Consider the following 18201-nt stretch of genomic DNA (forward strand, 5'->3'; position numbering starts at 1 on the left):
ATAAAAAAAAATATTTTTTTATACTGAAAAATATGTCTTTTCAAATGATTACCTTAAATTTAGTTTTAGTCAATTAAATATATTTTAATATAATATTAATCTAACATAATCTCATCCTATCAAGGAATGACATAATAGATAAAATATTATGTTATCAAACATAATCATTTATGCATATCCAAAATTTTCACGTCATTAACGTCTAATCACTCAATTTCCCCCCTCTCCTTCCTCGTCTCCCTCCTCTCCTCCCTCTTCTTCCTCATCTTTCCTTCTTTCACCACAAACCCAAACTACCCCCTTCTTCGGCCACCGCCTCTCCTCCATCCCACGCCATCAACTCCTTCTCCACCCGCCTCAGCCACGATAGCTTTACCAGCACGTGTTCATCAGGGATGGATCAAGCAGCATCGAGCTGGCACTAGCGCGTCGCGGCGGAGGACACACGCTTTCAAGTATAAACATATTTAAGAAAAGAAACACACCCACCTTAGGACTTGAACTCACAACCACAAGATTAAGAGCCTTACGCTCTACCAACTAAACTTGACGGATAAGTTAAAATTAATTAGAGGTTGAATTTATTCATCCACTATTTTGGCATGCATATCGGAAATTTAACATATTACATGCAAGCAAACTAAATTGATCTTTCTACCATGAAAGGACTAGTCAAAAATAATTTTTTCATCAGTAAAAGTGTTTTCTATATTTGAACTATGATACCAAACATTTAGTTTATTTTATAAACAACTTTTTTTCCTAAAAAAATAACTGAAATCTCAAAATTTTAGCTTTCTCATACATAATAAATTGTATAATTTTCAATTAATAGTAAAGAGTTTGTTATAGAATATATTCCTAGCCCCTCTTTTTATAAATCAAAATACATGATTTAAAGTGTAAAACTCTCACTCTTTTCACTATGTCAATTATATATATTTGTTCAAATGAAAAAGGCTTATTTATACGAAATGCTTTTAGTAAAGATGCACAAATTCTTTGTATTGCACCAAAGCAAGTTTTACAGCTTTTCAGGCATTCTAGTTACCTTTCTTTTACTTGATTTAAAATGCTTTAGTCTTCCTTTTAATCGTGTTCCTACATTTGATATATCATTTTTCAGTTTTAGCGAATTTATTTACCAAGTGCTAATAATGACACACTACTGCTTAACAGTCTAATTTGTTGTCTAAAATCCTATGGAGTTGAATTTGAAACTAATTTGCCACTTTTACTATGCATACTGATTGTTTGTTGAATCAGGGTGCCATTGATATCATTTCTCCATGAGAGGGGCTGGCGTCAAACATTTTCTGTGTGGGGTGGTTTTCCAGGTCCTGAGAAAGAGGTTAACCAAATGTCTCTCTTCCTAATAAAAATTCCCTCTTGATGAACCCACATTATATATTTTTTATGTAATTAATGGTTTCTCATTGACAAGTTCTGTTGTTTATCCTTTAGCTTATTTTTTCTTCATTAAGCTACTATCCAATTGGAATAATAGTCATTCTTAATTTAGAGTTTACTGGAGCATCATCAATTATATATAAGTACTTAAGTAGTAAATGCAAAGTTAAAACTTAATTATTTGCAAATAAAAGCTACATATCCTAATAATTGAAATAAGAACTTTAGCTTGTGAAACTCAGATAGTTTACTCGCCTCACTGAGGAAGCAAGAAGTATTGTCAGGAAGGACATTGAAGTTTCTTTGAAATACTAATGAATATGTCTTCTATTGTGTTATGTACTTTTATTAGAATTATCTTTAACAGTTAATCATGCCTTCTACTGAATTTGACTGCAGTTTGAATTGATGAAGGGTTTCTTAAAGCCAGTATTGGGTGGAAATATCATTGATGCTAGTTGTGCAAGTGGATTATTTTCAAGATTATTTGCAAAAAGTGGACTGTTTTCTTTTGTTGTTGCTCTAGACTACTCAGAAAATATGTTGCAGCAATGTTATGAATTCATTCAAAAGGAAGAGAACTTTCCAAAAGAGTACACAGTTTATATTTCTAAATTAAGTAGAACATTATTTATCTACTTTTGAATTCAAAGTTCTAATGGAACTATTTAAGCGATACTTTTATTCATATTACAATTACAACTATATTTAATTTTAATATTTCTGTTTTTAGGAACTTCATCTTGGTTAGAGCAGACATATCTAGGCTCCCCTTTGTTTCCAGTTCTGTTGATGCTGTACATGCAGGTGCAGCTCTCCACTGTTGGCCTTCACCAATAGCAGTGGCTTAGGGAAAAATGTTTGGATTTTGAAGAAAAATGTTTCATTTGTTGAAAAATCTGTGGCAGTGGCTTAGGGAAAAATGTTTGGATTTTGAAGAAAAATGTTTCATTTGTTGAAAAATCTGTGGCAGTGGCTTAGGGAAAATCGTTTAGCCATGGTTTTTGAGATGTTTACAATGTTTTTATATTAATCTGAAGTAGAAAATGCAATCCCTAAAGGTTTATGCAGTATTGTGTCAGCAACAACGAAGAGCATGTTTCATACTTCTAAAGATGCTAGCTGATTAAAAATAAGCTTCTTCTGCGAGGTGGATAAATTACTTCAGCTGATTTTTCACTTTGCAGTATGCATAGTTTTGCCAGATGGTCATGCCTTGCATCACTCTGCTCAGTCTGTAACTTCACTCTTTTTCTCCATAATTTGTATGATCTGTTTTAACAGGTTGCTGAAATAAGTCGTGTTTTACGACCTGGAGGTGTATTTGTCGTAACCACTTACATGCTCGATGGGCCTTTTTCTGTTATCCCATTTTTAAGTACACTACGGCAGGTATAAAATTTTGAATTATATTATTTATACATTTTCTATAACACTTCCTACAGTATTATTTTTATCTCTATCTCCATTACATCAAGTCATCAACCATTTTATTCCACACTTTTCTGTCTTCTCTTTGTTGTAAAACAAATTGTATAAATCTGTTGTATAATTTTGCTTTCTCTAAAAAAAAATTAGCTTGAAATTCTTGTACAAGTGTTGGCATGCTGTCTGAATTGATAAACTCAGTGAGTAACAAGACTTATTTTGTTCAGTTGTTTTTTGTTGCTTTTTTCTTAATTTGGATCTGTTTGGTTATCCATCTTAGGAAGTTAGCATTAATTTAGTTCCTCGATAATACGAAAAGAAATCAATTTAATCTCAGTATTTCGTTTGTGCATGGAAGAATGATTTTGATTTCAATTTCCTGGAAGCATGATTTTGATTTCAGTTTCCAAGACTGAGGGATTAAAGTATTCTCAACTCAATCTTCCTATAAGTTTTGAATAGTGGAATATTTGTTCGCGTGTTAGAATGCAAGGCAAGTGTCTGGGAGCTACATCTTTCTCTCTGAGCGTGAACTTGAAGATCACTGCAGGGCATGTGGGCTGGTTGGATTTAAATGCATTAGAAATGGGCTTTTTGAGATGATCTCTGCTACAAAGCCCAGTTAAGGTTTGAGTTTCCTGGTGCTTTCTATGCTGCCTTCTAAACACATTTTGCTGAAGCCTACATTTCTTTATATAATTTTTTTAATCGTTAGCAGATAAAAATGCTGCATGTTGATCTGTTTAAATTTGTAATTTGACTTGGTAATATAAAGTAGGCTTCATTTAGAGAAATGATATTTATACATAAATTTCTGCATTAGATTGCTCTCATATGGGGAGTTGGGAGGATGAACTCCACGAATGAAAAATGAGGAGTTATGACAGATGATGAAAAGGGTGTCCAAGTCATAATGATATATGTAAATATCCTTACCCTTTCTTCAACTTTTTTTTTTCTTAACTTCTTTTAGGATTTGATTCATATAACACAAAATCATTACAGTTCTGTCATTGGAGATCGTAGTAATAAGGATATTCTTTACCATCAATGTTTTAAACTTCAGATGATCTATACTTGATTAAATTGCATTTAAACAAGGGAAGTTTTCCCCTCAGTAAGCTAAACTCTAGGCCAAGAGAGACTCTTTTGCCATCCTGCCCGTGTGATTCATAGGTTGATGATTGACCATTATGGGTCATTCTTACAAACAAAATATCAAGAATATGTTCTCCTTAAACTTGTTATTCCTAATATCAAGTTAAGGATAACATGACACTGGTATGCTTCATAGTAATTTTTTATTATTTAATATCACTTTTAATTCATTAAATTTTATTTTTATTTTATTTTTAGTACATTAAATTTTAAACGTTTAATTTTGATTCTTTAAATTTTTTAAAGTTTTACTTTAATATTTTTTTTTATTTTCCGTCCAAAAATTTAACACTCTGTTAACTTTCAAATTTTGAAATAATTAAAGTAAAATAGTGGTTGTTTTTAGTAGTCACTATATTTGTTTTTAAAAAATAAAAGCTACATAAATCTTGATCTCCTCGTTCCTGAGTTTTCCAGATTTAAGTTTTGTTTTAATGGAGATCTTCATTTCCGCAAAACATGTTAACCCAACTCAACCCTGAACCCAACAACACAAACACCAACATCATTAATCCATCTTCTCTACAGAAACAAAATCATCAACAACACAAGCGGACTCAACCGCGTCGAGGATGGTGGTGCGAATCCGCGAGGACGGTGGTGCGACAGAGATGCAGCGACTCGCGTCCAAGCCCAGTCACCGCGCGTGCGCACCATCACCACCCAGATCCACCTCTTTGCGCGCGAGGCGTGCACCCACCGCCGCATCAGGAGCAGAGGAGAGGGTCGTAAGGGAGAGAAGAGGGACCTCACTGTTCAACGCCCGTCAGAGCCCTTCCACCAAGTCCATCCTCTCCAGTTCCCACTATTATTTTTAATTCTGAGAGGTGCTTTAGTTTTTGGTTCATGGACAAATTGGTTCTGTATTGGATTTTGGATTTTTAAGAATGACTAAAAATCATGACAACATTAAAATTAATTTTTCTTATAAATAGTATTACACTACTAAAATAAAATACTATAAAAACTTAATATAATAAAATAAAATGATTTTGAAATATAATAAACTAAAAGTGACATTTATTTTTTTTATCATAATACTCACTAAAATAATTAATTATGCACTTATTATTTTCTAGTTTGTTACCAAGTGTTTGTGAAAGATTAGTATTGAATAATTATAATTTTTCTATATTTTATAAAAAAAACAATAAAATAATTATAATTCAAACACATTTAATGTAGTATCTTATTTAACTTATTTTAAAGAAATAATTAGTTATTTCTATTGATTTTTTAAAATTTTATTTTAAATAATTAAGTTTTTTTCTTCTAAATTTAAACATGCATTTATACTGTTGTCACATATATATATATATATAAAAGATTATTTTATCTAAATATTTTAGTAATACATTTACTACTTTGTGTGTGTATTTGTATAATAATAATAAAATAAAAAAACTTGAGAGCAATAATAACCTGGGGAGAAATAAGTGACACAATTCCCGAACTTGTTTTATTTGTTTTACTGACCAAAAAGGACAACATCAAGGTGGCAACCATGGAAGAGAATGGAAAATATAAAAGAAAAATGGATTTTGAAATTAATAGAATGAGTATCTTTGAAAATCAGAAGAATAGGACAAAAACAAAAGTGAAAGAGAACTGATGCCTACTTATACCCCGCAGCTCAACAAATAGCAGTTCAACAAATTTTAATGGCTGTGCCACTCTTACTCTAACATATATAACATGACACCGAAAACTGAGAAAACAGAGTAGCGCAGAGGAGAAATTGAACGATAAAGTTGGAGGGGGAGGGTGATCATCATTGCTAGAGAACAAATTCTTCTCTTTTTCACTGGCATGGGCCATAATGATTCCAAATGGGTGAGACTCACATGTCACCATGTCCTCTCACTGTGTGTCCTCTTCTTCTATTTTCGCCTGGCCTAATAATCAGTTTTTCTTGTTATCTTTGTCAATATTTTTCTTCTGCTAAAGTTGTGATTGATTTAGAAAATAAAAATACAGAAAATAGAAATAACGGATTTTTTTAAAATTAAAACAGAATATAGATTGTGTGAAACTACGATAAAACTCACAGTATCTTCTTAACTTGCTTGAATCATAATATATAGGTAAATACTCATTCTTTCTACTTCGGCTTGTTTTTAAGTATTTTTTATAATGTTATATTTATAATGATTAATAAAAAGAAAAATAAAGATTAAATTATATTTTAGATACATAATCATTTTAATTCTTAAATATGTAAAGCGTTAACAAATTCGTCCTTAAATGTGTTATGTATGTTCTTTCATTATCGATAATGGACCAAAGTTAATGAATAGATGAATTTGTCGTACTTTTTTCATTTTTGAAGATTAAAATTTGAATTTTTATATTTCAGGAACGAATTTGTCATTCAAGAACAAAAAATGACTATTTATCCTAATATATAAACTACATTGCACATTTATCTTTGTCAATAAAAAAAATATAAACTATTATATCAAAAATTAAATGTAAGGGTTATTAATTCATAGCATTTTTTGGTAATAATTTATGTAAATAAGAATTTATTTTTATTAATTCATGCTAAATAAATAATTTAATTTAAAGAATTTTAACAGGACTTTGGAGGATTTCGCGATGGGAAAATGTCAACGTTAATTTGATATTCTTTTTAAAAAAATTTCACGAAAATCTTGTGCTATAATAATTAATTTGTGAATGAACGGTCCCCTCGCTAGTTTTGGGAAGGATTTGCGACGTTAAAGTTCCATTAGACAGATTAGTGACGGAATGGTTACCTCGCTAAAATTATGGATCACTTTAGCAAAAAAAATTACGAAGGGATCCCTCCTAAATTAGCAAAGGTTTGGAGAGGGAAGTTTGTTTTTGCTAATCCCTTGTTAATTGCAAGAGATTTGCATGGAAATCATTAACAGATATTATTAGTAACAGTATGTTCGAATTCTTCAAAAAAATGGTAATAGTGTTATAAAACGTGTTAGTTACATCTCCAAATACCAAAATCATTCTCTCATTCCCTCTCCTTTGGATGATTGATGCTCCACAGCTAATTAAGGGGTGATTCGGTTGAAGATAAGAAATTACTATTCAAATAAAAAATTTCGAAAAATAATATAAATCTCACATTTTTATCATATATATTATTATTTTCATTCAAATATTTATTTTTAATTCTTTATTATTTCACACAGCCGAACCACCCTAAAGAGTCATGTGGCAGAAGTGCAGAACTCATCCACTCAATCATTTCTTTGTTTACACACAAATAAGCTTCCTAAATCTTGATGTTTTCCCAAAGCAATCAGAAGAAAAGGGTTCTGCCGCTCATCAATGGTTTAAGATGTATAAATGATAAGATTTTATTTTAGAGAAAAATGGTGATTAGGAAGTAATAATATAAAATAATTTTACATACTTATCCAATTATAATTTATATCATTAATTTGTTGATTTTATAATAATTACTTTAGAATATATATAAATGATAATTTATAATTAATTAATATTATAAAATCATTTTATATCATCTGCCATTATAAAATCATTTTAAATTAAATATTTTCGATAACTATTCCTATTCTCGTACAATTTGTTTTATCTAAAATATTTAATTCTATTCTTTTCATTCATACTTATTTCTTTCTTTCAAATAATATTTTCTATTTTTATTTCTTAAAAGGCTCAAATATTTTTTTTTGTACTTATAAAATTTGTACTTCTTCCTAAAAGATTTTTTTTATCTATTTTTCGTATCATAAAATTATAATGTATTATTTTTTAAATTAAAAATTAGTTCAGATATTAAAATATAAGTATATAATTTTTTTACATGTAAAACTCAACATAGTTCCATTTATCAACGCATGCCCACATCCTTTTCGGCTTTTTTAACATTTACAACCCCCTCCCTTTCTTTCTCTCACCGAGTCACGGTCCTTCTCACATTGACATCGAGTTTGACCTGTGACCAGCCACCGGCAACTCTTTTATATCAACTCCAATGGCGACCCCACCCCTACACTCTCATGAGGATCTTCTAAAGCCCTCTTTTTTTTCTGAGCACAAAGCTTAAATAACCTTTCCTCTCCATTCATCAGTTCCTTCTTTTCCTTCCCTCAAACCCTAATTCACGCAAAAAGCCAACGAGATCTACTCCTTAGTGAGTACCTCCTCGTAATTCACGCCCCACACTGCCCTCAATCCTTTCCCAATTATGCATCATAGTTAAGATCTACATGCATAGTTTCCTTTTTCCATTTTCCAGAAGACTGCTTTCACTATTGGATTTCGTGGAAACTTGATCACCAAACACGTAATTAGGTTCTCAATTCCACACTTTTTCTTACTACTTTCAAACCTCTTCTAGTATCCGTAGCACCTCGGCTTAATTAAATTCTCCTCTTTTTTTATTAAGCAATGGACTCTGGTAACAGTGGAAGCATCTCTTCTAGCGATGATGAATATGATTCATCCCACGCCGATCCATCGTTCCTCAATCATTTCGGTTCCATCTCTCACCCGCAACAACCATCTCTTGTTCCTTCTCATCCCTCAATGTTTGATCTTTCCTCAAGCTACTTCCACGCTGTCGTCTCACAATCCCACCAAAACCCACATAATCACTTGTTTAACTTAGACTGTCAAGACCAAAGATCTGAACCCAATCGCACCCTCCCAGAAAGCCTACCATCTTCGACATCAGCAACACCAACAACAACAAATCAATGCCTGTTGGGTCACGACAACATTAATGATAATTCAATACAACAACTCCCATCATCTCCACAAACCAACAACCTCGTACGCAACTCAAAGAAACGAAGCAGATCTTCAAGGCGTGCACCCACCACCGACACCAACAACTTCAGATCCATGGTTCAAGAGTTCACCGGAATCCCTGCACCTCCCTTTTCATCTTCCTTCTCTCGACGCATCCCTCTTTGCCCAAACCCTTTGCTTTCAACAACTTCATCGAGGACCAGCTTGTTACACAACAAAAACAATATCAATGTTTCTCCTAATAATAACTACCAACTACTTCCTGATCTATCTTTACCCTATCAACCCCCACCACAGAATCTCATACAAGATATTCACTCCATTCCCTTATTCCACCCTTCTCCTTCTCTTCACTCTCTTGTCCCTTCAGGGCTTGCTGCAAAGTCTTTATCCACCATGCCCACACTTGATGCGCATGATCTGCTGGGTGCTCATGAGCATGTTGTTTCTGAGGGCATGTTTCTGAGGAGTGACGGTGATGCAGGAGGGATAAGAGACCCGTTTTGGTGCTTAGATCATGGGAATAATAGTAATTATGGTGGCTGCAAGCTCAACATGTCGGTTTCTGCGTCGAGCAGCTTGAACCGTGAGAAGAACTTGGAGAATGTTGGTAATGCAAATGGAAATTCCCCTAGGGAAGGTACCGTGGAAGCGTGGATTTGATCTTCTGATCAATATGATCTCGCGTGGGGTGTGAGGTAAACAGTATACTAAACTTGTGAATCATAGCAGCGTGGAATTTCAGATGCTGCAATGAATTAAGAGCGTAATCATGATGATGCTGATCATAGTGGTCTAGCGTTGGTGGTTAGCATTTGCAGCTATCATTTCTTTTTTGTTTTAAATATTTTATACGAGTATTGTTCAGAATAGTAGATAGCTAGAGTGAGATTAATTTAATTATATAGTATATACTCCTTTTATTTGTAGTTGATGATCTTATTGTCTTTTTCTTTAGGATTAGGATCTAAAATGAATATTGTTACAGGAAATTTAATTAGTTTCGCCACATGATCGAATACGCATGATTAGATCTGATTATTTAATAATAATTTAATACTAAAAAAAAATATTATTAGCCTCTATTAGATTTTTTGTCCAATTAAAATTCGTAAAATTTTATTTTGTTCCTGGAAAAAAATGTGTTTTTTTCATAATAAAATTTAATTATAGTGTGTTATTTGTTTCATCCATCCGGAGTAAGATTCAAATATCTAAACCTACATTTATAATTTTTTTATATCTATTATATATGCATAATTTATATAAAAAATTATTATTGTAAGTTCAAATAAAATCAAACTTTGATTAAGACAAAAAAAATGATATATTATAATTTTATTAGACGAAAAATGAACAAAAAATTTTGTAATTACAAAATTAGAACTTTATCATTTTTGTAAGATTGAAAAACATATTTTTAACGTTTTATAAATCTTAATACATTGTATTAAATTAAAAATGCATTTCATAAATAAACTAAAATTCAAGAATATTATAATCATTGTTAATCCTAATTTTAATTTAATTTTTAAATTTTGAATTTTGTTAAACAATATTTATAAAAATGACGTGTCTCGACTTTGATAATAATATTTTTATTATTCCTTTCTAAAATTTTGAACAATTTATTACTTTAATTATTTCTATTTAAGTTAATAGAATAGTTATTCTCAATGATAAAAAAATCCTACCAAAATAATATATATATTATTCTCTTTCTATTTATAATTTTTCAAAATTTAAAAATATTCATGTAATGTACAGTACCTTAACGTGTTTTCTCACATGAAATTAAACTATTGATAGAATAATGTCAAAATGCACAACTATAAACATATATCTAAACTAATCATTATAAATATCCTTTTCTTTAAATTAGCTAGCGTTTTGAAGTTAATTTAAATGTAATCCATTTTTAATCTGATATCAGAAATAAATACTTTTGATGTTGAGTTGAGTACAAGTATTGTAAGGATTACTTGTTTTGTATAACTATTTATATATATAAATCACACTTTAAATACTTGTTTAAGTTTCATACTTTTTTAGCCAATGTGGTTCGCATTTAAATTGTACTTTTGGAGTAATTTTGATGTTGGGTTTTATATATATATATATATATGAGACACTAAGTGGTTTAGAGATGCGTAAAATATATATTCCTAAAGGATAAGTGTATTTTATGCACTATTGAAAATTCAAAAGTCTAAATATCATATTCTACAAAAATTGTGTTTCTAAATAATTTAAATCACATAAACTAAATAATTTTGAGTTTTTATCTTTGAGTTTGGAGATTGTTTATGTTTGTGTTTAAGAAAATAAAACTAAGAACAAACAAGCAACAGTTTCAAGGAAGAGATATGTATGGAAAAAAATGATTCAGATTATGATTTCGTATGTATCATTTTTTTCTAACCCTATTTTAAATAAGAACTCAATTACTAATTAATCGCCTACTAATTTAAGGGTAGGGATTATTTTTAATTATTAGTCTATGGTCAAGGCTTGAGAATAGTCTTCCCTTTAAATCATTATTGCATTGGTCATTTGGGATTTGATTTAGGGATAAGGATGAATTACAAAGAGGTTTGTAAAAAAAGAATTTATGTCACTAGTTTGGTCATACAAGCTTTATTAGTCCTATCATACTACATGTAAGTTAGTGAAAATGATCACTAACACACAATTAACTAATAATTAGAGTGATTAATTCCAATCAATTGAATAACATAAAAAAACTTTATTAAAAAGAGAAATTAAAATACGTGAATACAACTAAGTTCTAAGGAATTTAATCAACCATGATTAAAAAATAGTCAAACAACATATAAAATTACATTAGAAATAAAAGAGATTGAAAACTCTTACAAATTTAAACCCCAATTATTTTCTGGTTGTCCTTCTCAAAAGCTGTTGTTGTTCATAAATAAATAAAGCATAACCTAAAAATTGTCTCTCCACTCTATTCATACTACTGTAATTAAACTGTAGCGTGAAGGTCAACATGTGCCATGCTACATGAGCATGAACCCTGCTCAGTAAAAATGCTCAAATTTTCCTCTTTCTTGTCTCTTTTTGCATGCTTTTGTCTCTTTATTAGCTTTTCTGCTCAGCTATTCACACTTTAAAACATACCTATAAGCTTTACAAACAAAATAAAGTAAAAAAAAAAGATAAAATGAGACGAAAATTGAAGTCCAAATAAAGTCGGTTTTATCATCTAATGCCTACCACATTGGCTAAACAAGTAATCCTTACAATAGTTAGACAATGCATGATTTATAAATTTTCAAACATTGTGCGTGTGGTGATTTCACGTTGTAAAATATGTTTGATTTCAAATATTTTTCACATATTTGATTTGATATCAGAGAAGAAGCCAAAATTAATTATGGATTTAAAATTGATTCCAAGTTAAAATAATTTTAAGTATTTTTTACGTGAGATAACAAAAATTATACCAAATTTTACTTCAAAATTCAATTCAATAAAAATCATCCAAATATAAAACACATTACTTCAAAATAAATTCTAACCCAAATCAATTTTACGCAAATCAACTTTATTTAAAATTAATTTTATCAAAATTTATCCAAACACAGCCTAGGTGATTATAATACAACTCACTTTGAAAAGAAAAACGTGATCGATTATAATTTTTTTTATACTGCATCTTAGTATTATCTATCATAAAACTCAAGTTACCAAGTGAAAACACAATTTTTTTATATTAGTCTCTAACATTTGCGAAGCGCATTTTTTTCCCTCATTATTAGGATTTAGTTACCAGTTCTCTTTGCAATACTAATGAAAAAAAAATGGTTCCCAATAATAATAATAATAATAGAGATATTAGATTGATTCATTATTAAATAATCAGATCTAATCATGCCTACGTACGATCATCATGTGGGGGAAACTAAGATTCCTTTGATAATATTCATTTTAGATCCAAACACTAAAGAAAAAGATAATAAGATCATCAAACACAAATAAAAGTAGTATATATATAACTACATAATATTAAATTAATCTCACTCTAGCTATTTACTAATTAATAGTCTCAACAATACTAGTATAAAAATTTAGAACAAAAAAAACAAAAACAAATGATAGCTGCAAATGCTAACCACCAAACACTAGACCGCTATGATCAACATCATCATGATAACGATCTTAATTCATTGCAGTATATGAAATTCCACGCTGCAATGATTCACAAGTTGAGTATACTGTTTACTCTCTCACACCCCACGCGAGATCCTATTGCTCAGAGGAACAAATCCACGCCTCCACGGCACCTTCCCTAGGGGAATTTCCATTACCAACATTCTCCAAGTTCTTCTCATGGTTCAAGCTGCTCGACGCAGAAACCGACATATTGAGCTTGCAGCCACCATAACTATTATTATTCCCAAGATCTAAGCACCTAAACGGATCTTTTCTCCCTCCTGCATCACCGTCACTCCTCAGAAACATGCCCTCAGAAACATGTTCATGAGCACCCAGCAGATCATGCGCATCAAGTGTGGGCATGGTGGATAAAGACTTTGCAGCAAGCCCTGCAGGGACAAGAGAGTGAAGAGAAGGAGAAGGGTGGAATGAGGGAATGGAGTGAATATCTTGTATGAGATTCTGTGGTGGGGGTTGATAGGGTAAAGATAGATCAGGAAGTAGTTGGTAGTTATTATTAGGAGAAACATTGATATTGTTGTTGTTGTGTAACAAGCTGGTCCTCGATGAAGTTGTTGAAAGCAAAGGGTTTGGGCGAAGAGGGATGCGTCGAGAGAAGGAAGATGAAAAGGGAGGTGCAGAGATTCCGGTGAACTCTTGAACCATGGATCTGAAGTTGTTGGTGTCGGTGGTGAGAACGGTGGTGGGTGCACGCCTTGAAGCTCTGCTTTCGTTTCCTTGAATTCGCGTACGAGGTTTGTTGGTTTGTGGAGATGATGGGACTTGTTGTCGTGAAGTATCATGAATGTTGTCGTGACCCAACAGGCATTGATTTGTTGTTGTTGGTGTTGCTGATGTCGAAGATGGTAGGCTTTCTGGGAGGGTGCAATTGGGTTCAGATCTTTGGCCTCGAGAGTCTAAGTTAAACAAGCGATTATGTGGGTTTTGGTGGGATTGTGAGACAGCGTGGAGGTAGCTTGAGGAAAGATCAAACATTGAAGGATGAGATGGAACCAGGGGTGGTTGTTGCGGGTGAGAGATGGAACCGAAATGATTGTGGAACGGTGGATCAGCGTGTGATGATGAATCGTATTCATCATCGCTAGAAGAGATGCTTCCACTGTTGATAGAATCCATTGCTTAAGCAAAAAAGAAGAGAAAGCTTAGGGGGGGTACGGATACTAGAAGGGGTTTGAAAGTAGTAAGAAAAAGGGTGGAATTGAGAACCTAATTACGTGTTTGGAGATGAAGTTTCCACGAAATCCAATTGAGAAACCTGGCTTCTGGAAAAAGAAAAAAAAGGAAACTATGCATGTAGATCTTAATTATGATGCATAATTGGGAAAGGATTGAGGGCAGAGTGGGGCGTGAATTACGAGGAGGTACTCACTAAGGAGTAGATCTCGTTGGCTTTTTGCGTGAATTAGGGTTTGAGGGAAGGGAAAAAAAGGAACTGAATGGAGAGGAAAGGTTATTTAAGCTTTGTGCTCAGAAAAAAAAAAAAGAAAAAAGAAAGGGTTTTAGAAGATCCCAAGAGAGTGTAGGGGTGGGGTCGCCATTGGAGATGATATAAAAGAGTTGCCGGTGGCTGGCCACAGGTCAAACTCGATGTAAATGTGAGAGGGGCAGTGAGAGAAAGAGAGGGAGGGGGGTTGTGAATGTAAAAAAGCGTAAAGGATGTGGATATGCGGTGTGAAATGGAACTATGTAGAGTTTTACTCCACTACCCCATATATTTAATCTCTTAAAAATATACTCCAAGTAAGTCATATATATTTGCTAGACTCATCACATTTTTTTAAATATTACTTGCTTCTTTTTTTTCTATATATGGAATAACTTCACCCAACTGATTCACCTATTAAATGATAAATATTACTTACTTTGACTCTTGTATAAGTCTTTAAAGATCTCTTAGAGAAAACACTTTGATTGATTAAAGGAGGATATTGTTTACAATTATTCAAGACCGCGATTCCTAAGCAATGTCATACTTTTTATGTACCAAAACAATAACCTTAGTTAAGGCCGGAGGGAATTTGGTAGCCTTCATTTGACACCTTCTAACATTAATATTTTCACCTCAAGTTATGAATTATTAGGCTTATTGTATTTGAAGTATTTGGTATTGATTTTACAGTTTTATTCTTAAAAGACGTCTCAATAGCTTGATAAAAGAATATTTATAAATTATCATTGATCTCAATTATTAAACAATGCTAGAATTTTTTCAGTGTTGCAAAACACTTAGCATACAAATGAAGTAGGAAGATGTTGTAAGAGGAATTAGAATTATTCAAAGTCATCATAGAAATATGATAGAAGACACTAATACACATTTTTTGGTTAAAATTTATCAAAAAATATAAAATTACATATAAATGAGATTTATTAAAAAAAGAAATGAAAAATGATTGTGATTTCTAATAAATTTCAATAAATAGTTGAGTGTAATTGAAAAAAAAAACATGTTAAAGAATTAATATGTTGCTACCCTTTCTTAACAAAATATACCTTAGTTTTCATGCACTCTTAATCAACTAATTAGAAATTATTATATTATTTTAAAGTAGTTATTATAAAAGTAAAAATTAAAATTACCATATATAACAATATATGATAAATGAATGATAGTGTATATTCTAATTAAATCCAGTAAAATTCCAATTTAATTAATTTACATTCTAATTTTATTTTATATATCTATTTATTTTTCTCTTTTATTATTATTATTATTATTATTATTATTATTATTATTATTATTATTATTATTACAAAGTCTTCTTTTATTATTATATCTGATTATATTTACGCCCAAGAGGAATGCAAAATTATCTTTATTAATGAAAAAATATCATTTAACAGCCCATTAATTAATTGAGGTGAATGTGTCACCTAAGAAAGAGATAAAAAAATGAAAAAAATATTAAATGTGATATATAATAGGTGGAAAATTACAAAAAAGAAGAAAAAAAGATAGAAGAAAAATAAGAAAGAGATAGAGGAAAATATAACATGCATGTGTAAAAATAAATAATTAATTGGGATATATATATATATATAGAAAATAGTGAAAGAGAAAGCTGAACCGAAAGAACCATAAGGCAAAGCAGGGTTATATAGCAAGCACTGTAGGGGTAAGCTCAAAAAACCAAGAGCATTACCTACTTTGCCTTTTCAAATTATACTATCATTTTCATGCACAGTGGCTGAATATTATTTGAAGAACCCAAAAAACGGTTTCATCTGCTAAATACTTCCTCTCGTATGTTATTTGGTGTGGGTGGAGAAGAAAGTATTCATTGTCAAAATTAAAAATCCCCACTTGGCGTGGTGAATGAATGCTTAATAATTAACTTTTAGCATTGTATATGAGGGGATGATTGAGTTAATATACTAATTAAATTTATTATTATATGTTAAATTGGAGAATTAACTTCATAGTGATTAAATAATGTTTAGATACTTACTAGCTAATCAATCAATATTTTATATGTACATTAGAAATGAAGGTTTCTTTGATTTTCTCACTTTCTTGTTCACTCTCATTCATCTGAATTTACATTCATGTAATATTTTAACATCTAAAAAAAACTCAATTAATATAGTTGAACTTAAGGAAGATTTGTCGATTAAAATACTATATTCAGTTATTATTATGTTGTAACTGTTTTAGGTTAACAATAACTACACTTCCAAAAGTTTAATGAAACTATAACTAATATTTATCTCTCTTTATTTTGACTTTTCTTGATCCCTCTCTATACAATTAGGAGATGTTTGTATCAATGAGAAGAGTATATGGTGTTACATTATCATATAAATCAAGGGTGGTTTATGTGAGTTAGAAAAAGGGAGAGAGATCGAGTAAAAAATTATTAAATATTGAGAAAAACAAATGTTGTCCTATTTTTTATACCATTATTCGAGTTCAAATTATATTTATTGAATTTATAAAAAAATTATGTTATTTTGTAGGTTTACTTGCTCTACGGTCTTGCCGATATCTGAACTTTTATTAAATTTTTAATTAGGTTTCTACTTTTTTTAGTTTTAATTTAGTTCTTGAATTTGTATTTATTTTTTAATTAAGTCCATATGTTAGTGATAGGTCCAACAAAGACCTAATTAAAAAATAAATACAAGTTCAAAGATGTAATTGAATCCAAAATTAGTTAGAGACCTATTTAAAAATGACAAATAGTTCAAATATCTAATTAAAAAAATATCAACCTTTATAGATCAATATTTTCATATCTACAAGTCAGTATTCTCACTTTTGCGCGTTCTAAATTCTACATGGATTCTTCAACCAATTTAAAACTTGATGGGATTATAATTATACCAACTTTTAATTAAGTCTTTGAACTGTTTTTCATTTTTAAATAGTTCTTTAAACTTTGTGTTTTTAATTGAGTCCGACAGGGATCTACTTAAAGAATAAATATAAATTTAGTGATCCAATTCAAAAAAAAAAAAAATCTAACTAAAATTTAATAAAAGTTCATGACCATAGAATCGTTAGAATTTTTTTTCTAACGTGGGTGTTACATGCGATGATTAAAGTTTTTCAACTGATAATTTTATTTTGCATGATAATTTCTGACGGTGTAATAGTTTCAATATATTTTGTTTTATTGGTTCAAGTATTATGTGAAAATTAGTTGAAATAATATCATAATTTTAAAATTAGTTAAACATTACATAAGCACTACAAATAAAACACGCATTCCTCTGTAAATTACTTTTGTTAAATATTTAATAACTACTAATAACTTATCAAATGTTAGGTAACAAGAAAAATAACCTAGTAAGAATAAACACCTCCTCCCAAAAGTCAAGATTATCAATAATGAGGACAACTCATGCTTTTTAATAATTGGTACACAAGATTACCAATAAAACCCCGGGCATACTCGGTACTAAGTTTGCCACAGTAGTCAGTACTAGGTAGTAGTACGCAGTACTATCTATTTTCCCTTCTTTAATATTTACTGACTAACTTATTTCTTATTAATATGACAAATTATGAATTTATATTGTGCATGAGTGCTTGATGTTTTCCCAAGCTTGAGTTTTCAATATTTGCAATTTAATTTTATAAACACTACAAAAAAAAATTAGTGAAAGAAAATTTGTCATTAAATATTTAAAATTAGACGACGGATCTCATATAGTGTTTTAACTTTTAAGAGGAAAACATTGTTCACTAAGTACAGAGCTTTCAAATTGGATTCAATTGGATCATTAAATTTATATTTATTT

At 30.6% G+C, this 18201-nt stretch overlaps 3 protein-coding genes across 3 annotated transcripts; 2 read left to right on the forward strand and 1 right to left on the reverse strand.

The window, feature by feature from the left end:
* Positions 1 to 1261: 1261 nt before the first annotated feature.
* Positions 1262 to 4890, forward strand: LOC100813846 (uncharacterized methyltransferase At1g78140, chloroplastic; the record flags this gene model as incomplete). The annotated part of the gene is made up of 7 exons (XM_014776937.3): positions 1262 to 1351; positions 1810 to 2003; positions 2144 to 2255; positions 2695 to 2802; positions 3324 to 3465; positions 3662 to 3760; positions 4525 to 4890. Coding segments are annotated over 5 exons (645 nt in total), but the record flags the coding sequence as incomplete, so codon positions are not given.
* A 3064-nt stretch (positions 4891 to 7954) lies between these two features.
* LOC102666797 (uncharacterized) lies at positions 7955 to 9836 on the forward strand. The gene is made up of 2 exons (XM_014776938.2): positions 7955 to 8298; positions 8393 to 9836. Exon 2 carries the CDS (start codon positions 8395 to 8397, stop codon positions 9418 to 9420), a length of 1026 nt encoding a protein of 341 aa, XP_014632424.1. The 5' UTR covers positions 7955 to 8298; positions 8393 to 8394; the 3' UTR covers positions 9421 to 9836.
* A 2911-nt stretch (positions 9837 to 12747) lies between these two features.
* On the reverse strand, positions 12748 to 14571 carry LOC102666924 (protein CLEC16A homolog). The gene has a single exon (XM_014776323.3). It carries the CDS (start codon positions 14071 to 14073, stop codon positions 13027 to 13029), a length of 1047 nt encoding a protein of 348 aa, XP_014631809.2. The 5' UTR covers positions 14074 to 14571; the 3' UTR covers positions 12748 to 13026.
* Between the last annotated feature and the right edge of the window lie 3630 nt (positions 14572 to 18201).

The sequence above is a fragment of the Glycine max genome, chromosome 6 (genome assembly GCF_000004515.6).
Source record: "Glycine max cultivar Williams 82 chromosome 6, Glycine_max_v4.0, whole genome shotgun sequence".
In the NCBI taxonomy this organism is placed as follows: Eukaryota; Viridiplantae; Streptophyta; class Magnoliopsida; order Fabales; family Fabaceae; genus Glycine; species Glycine max.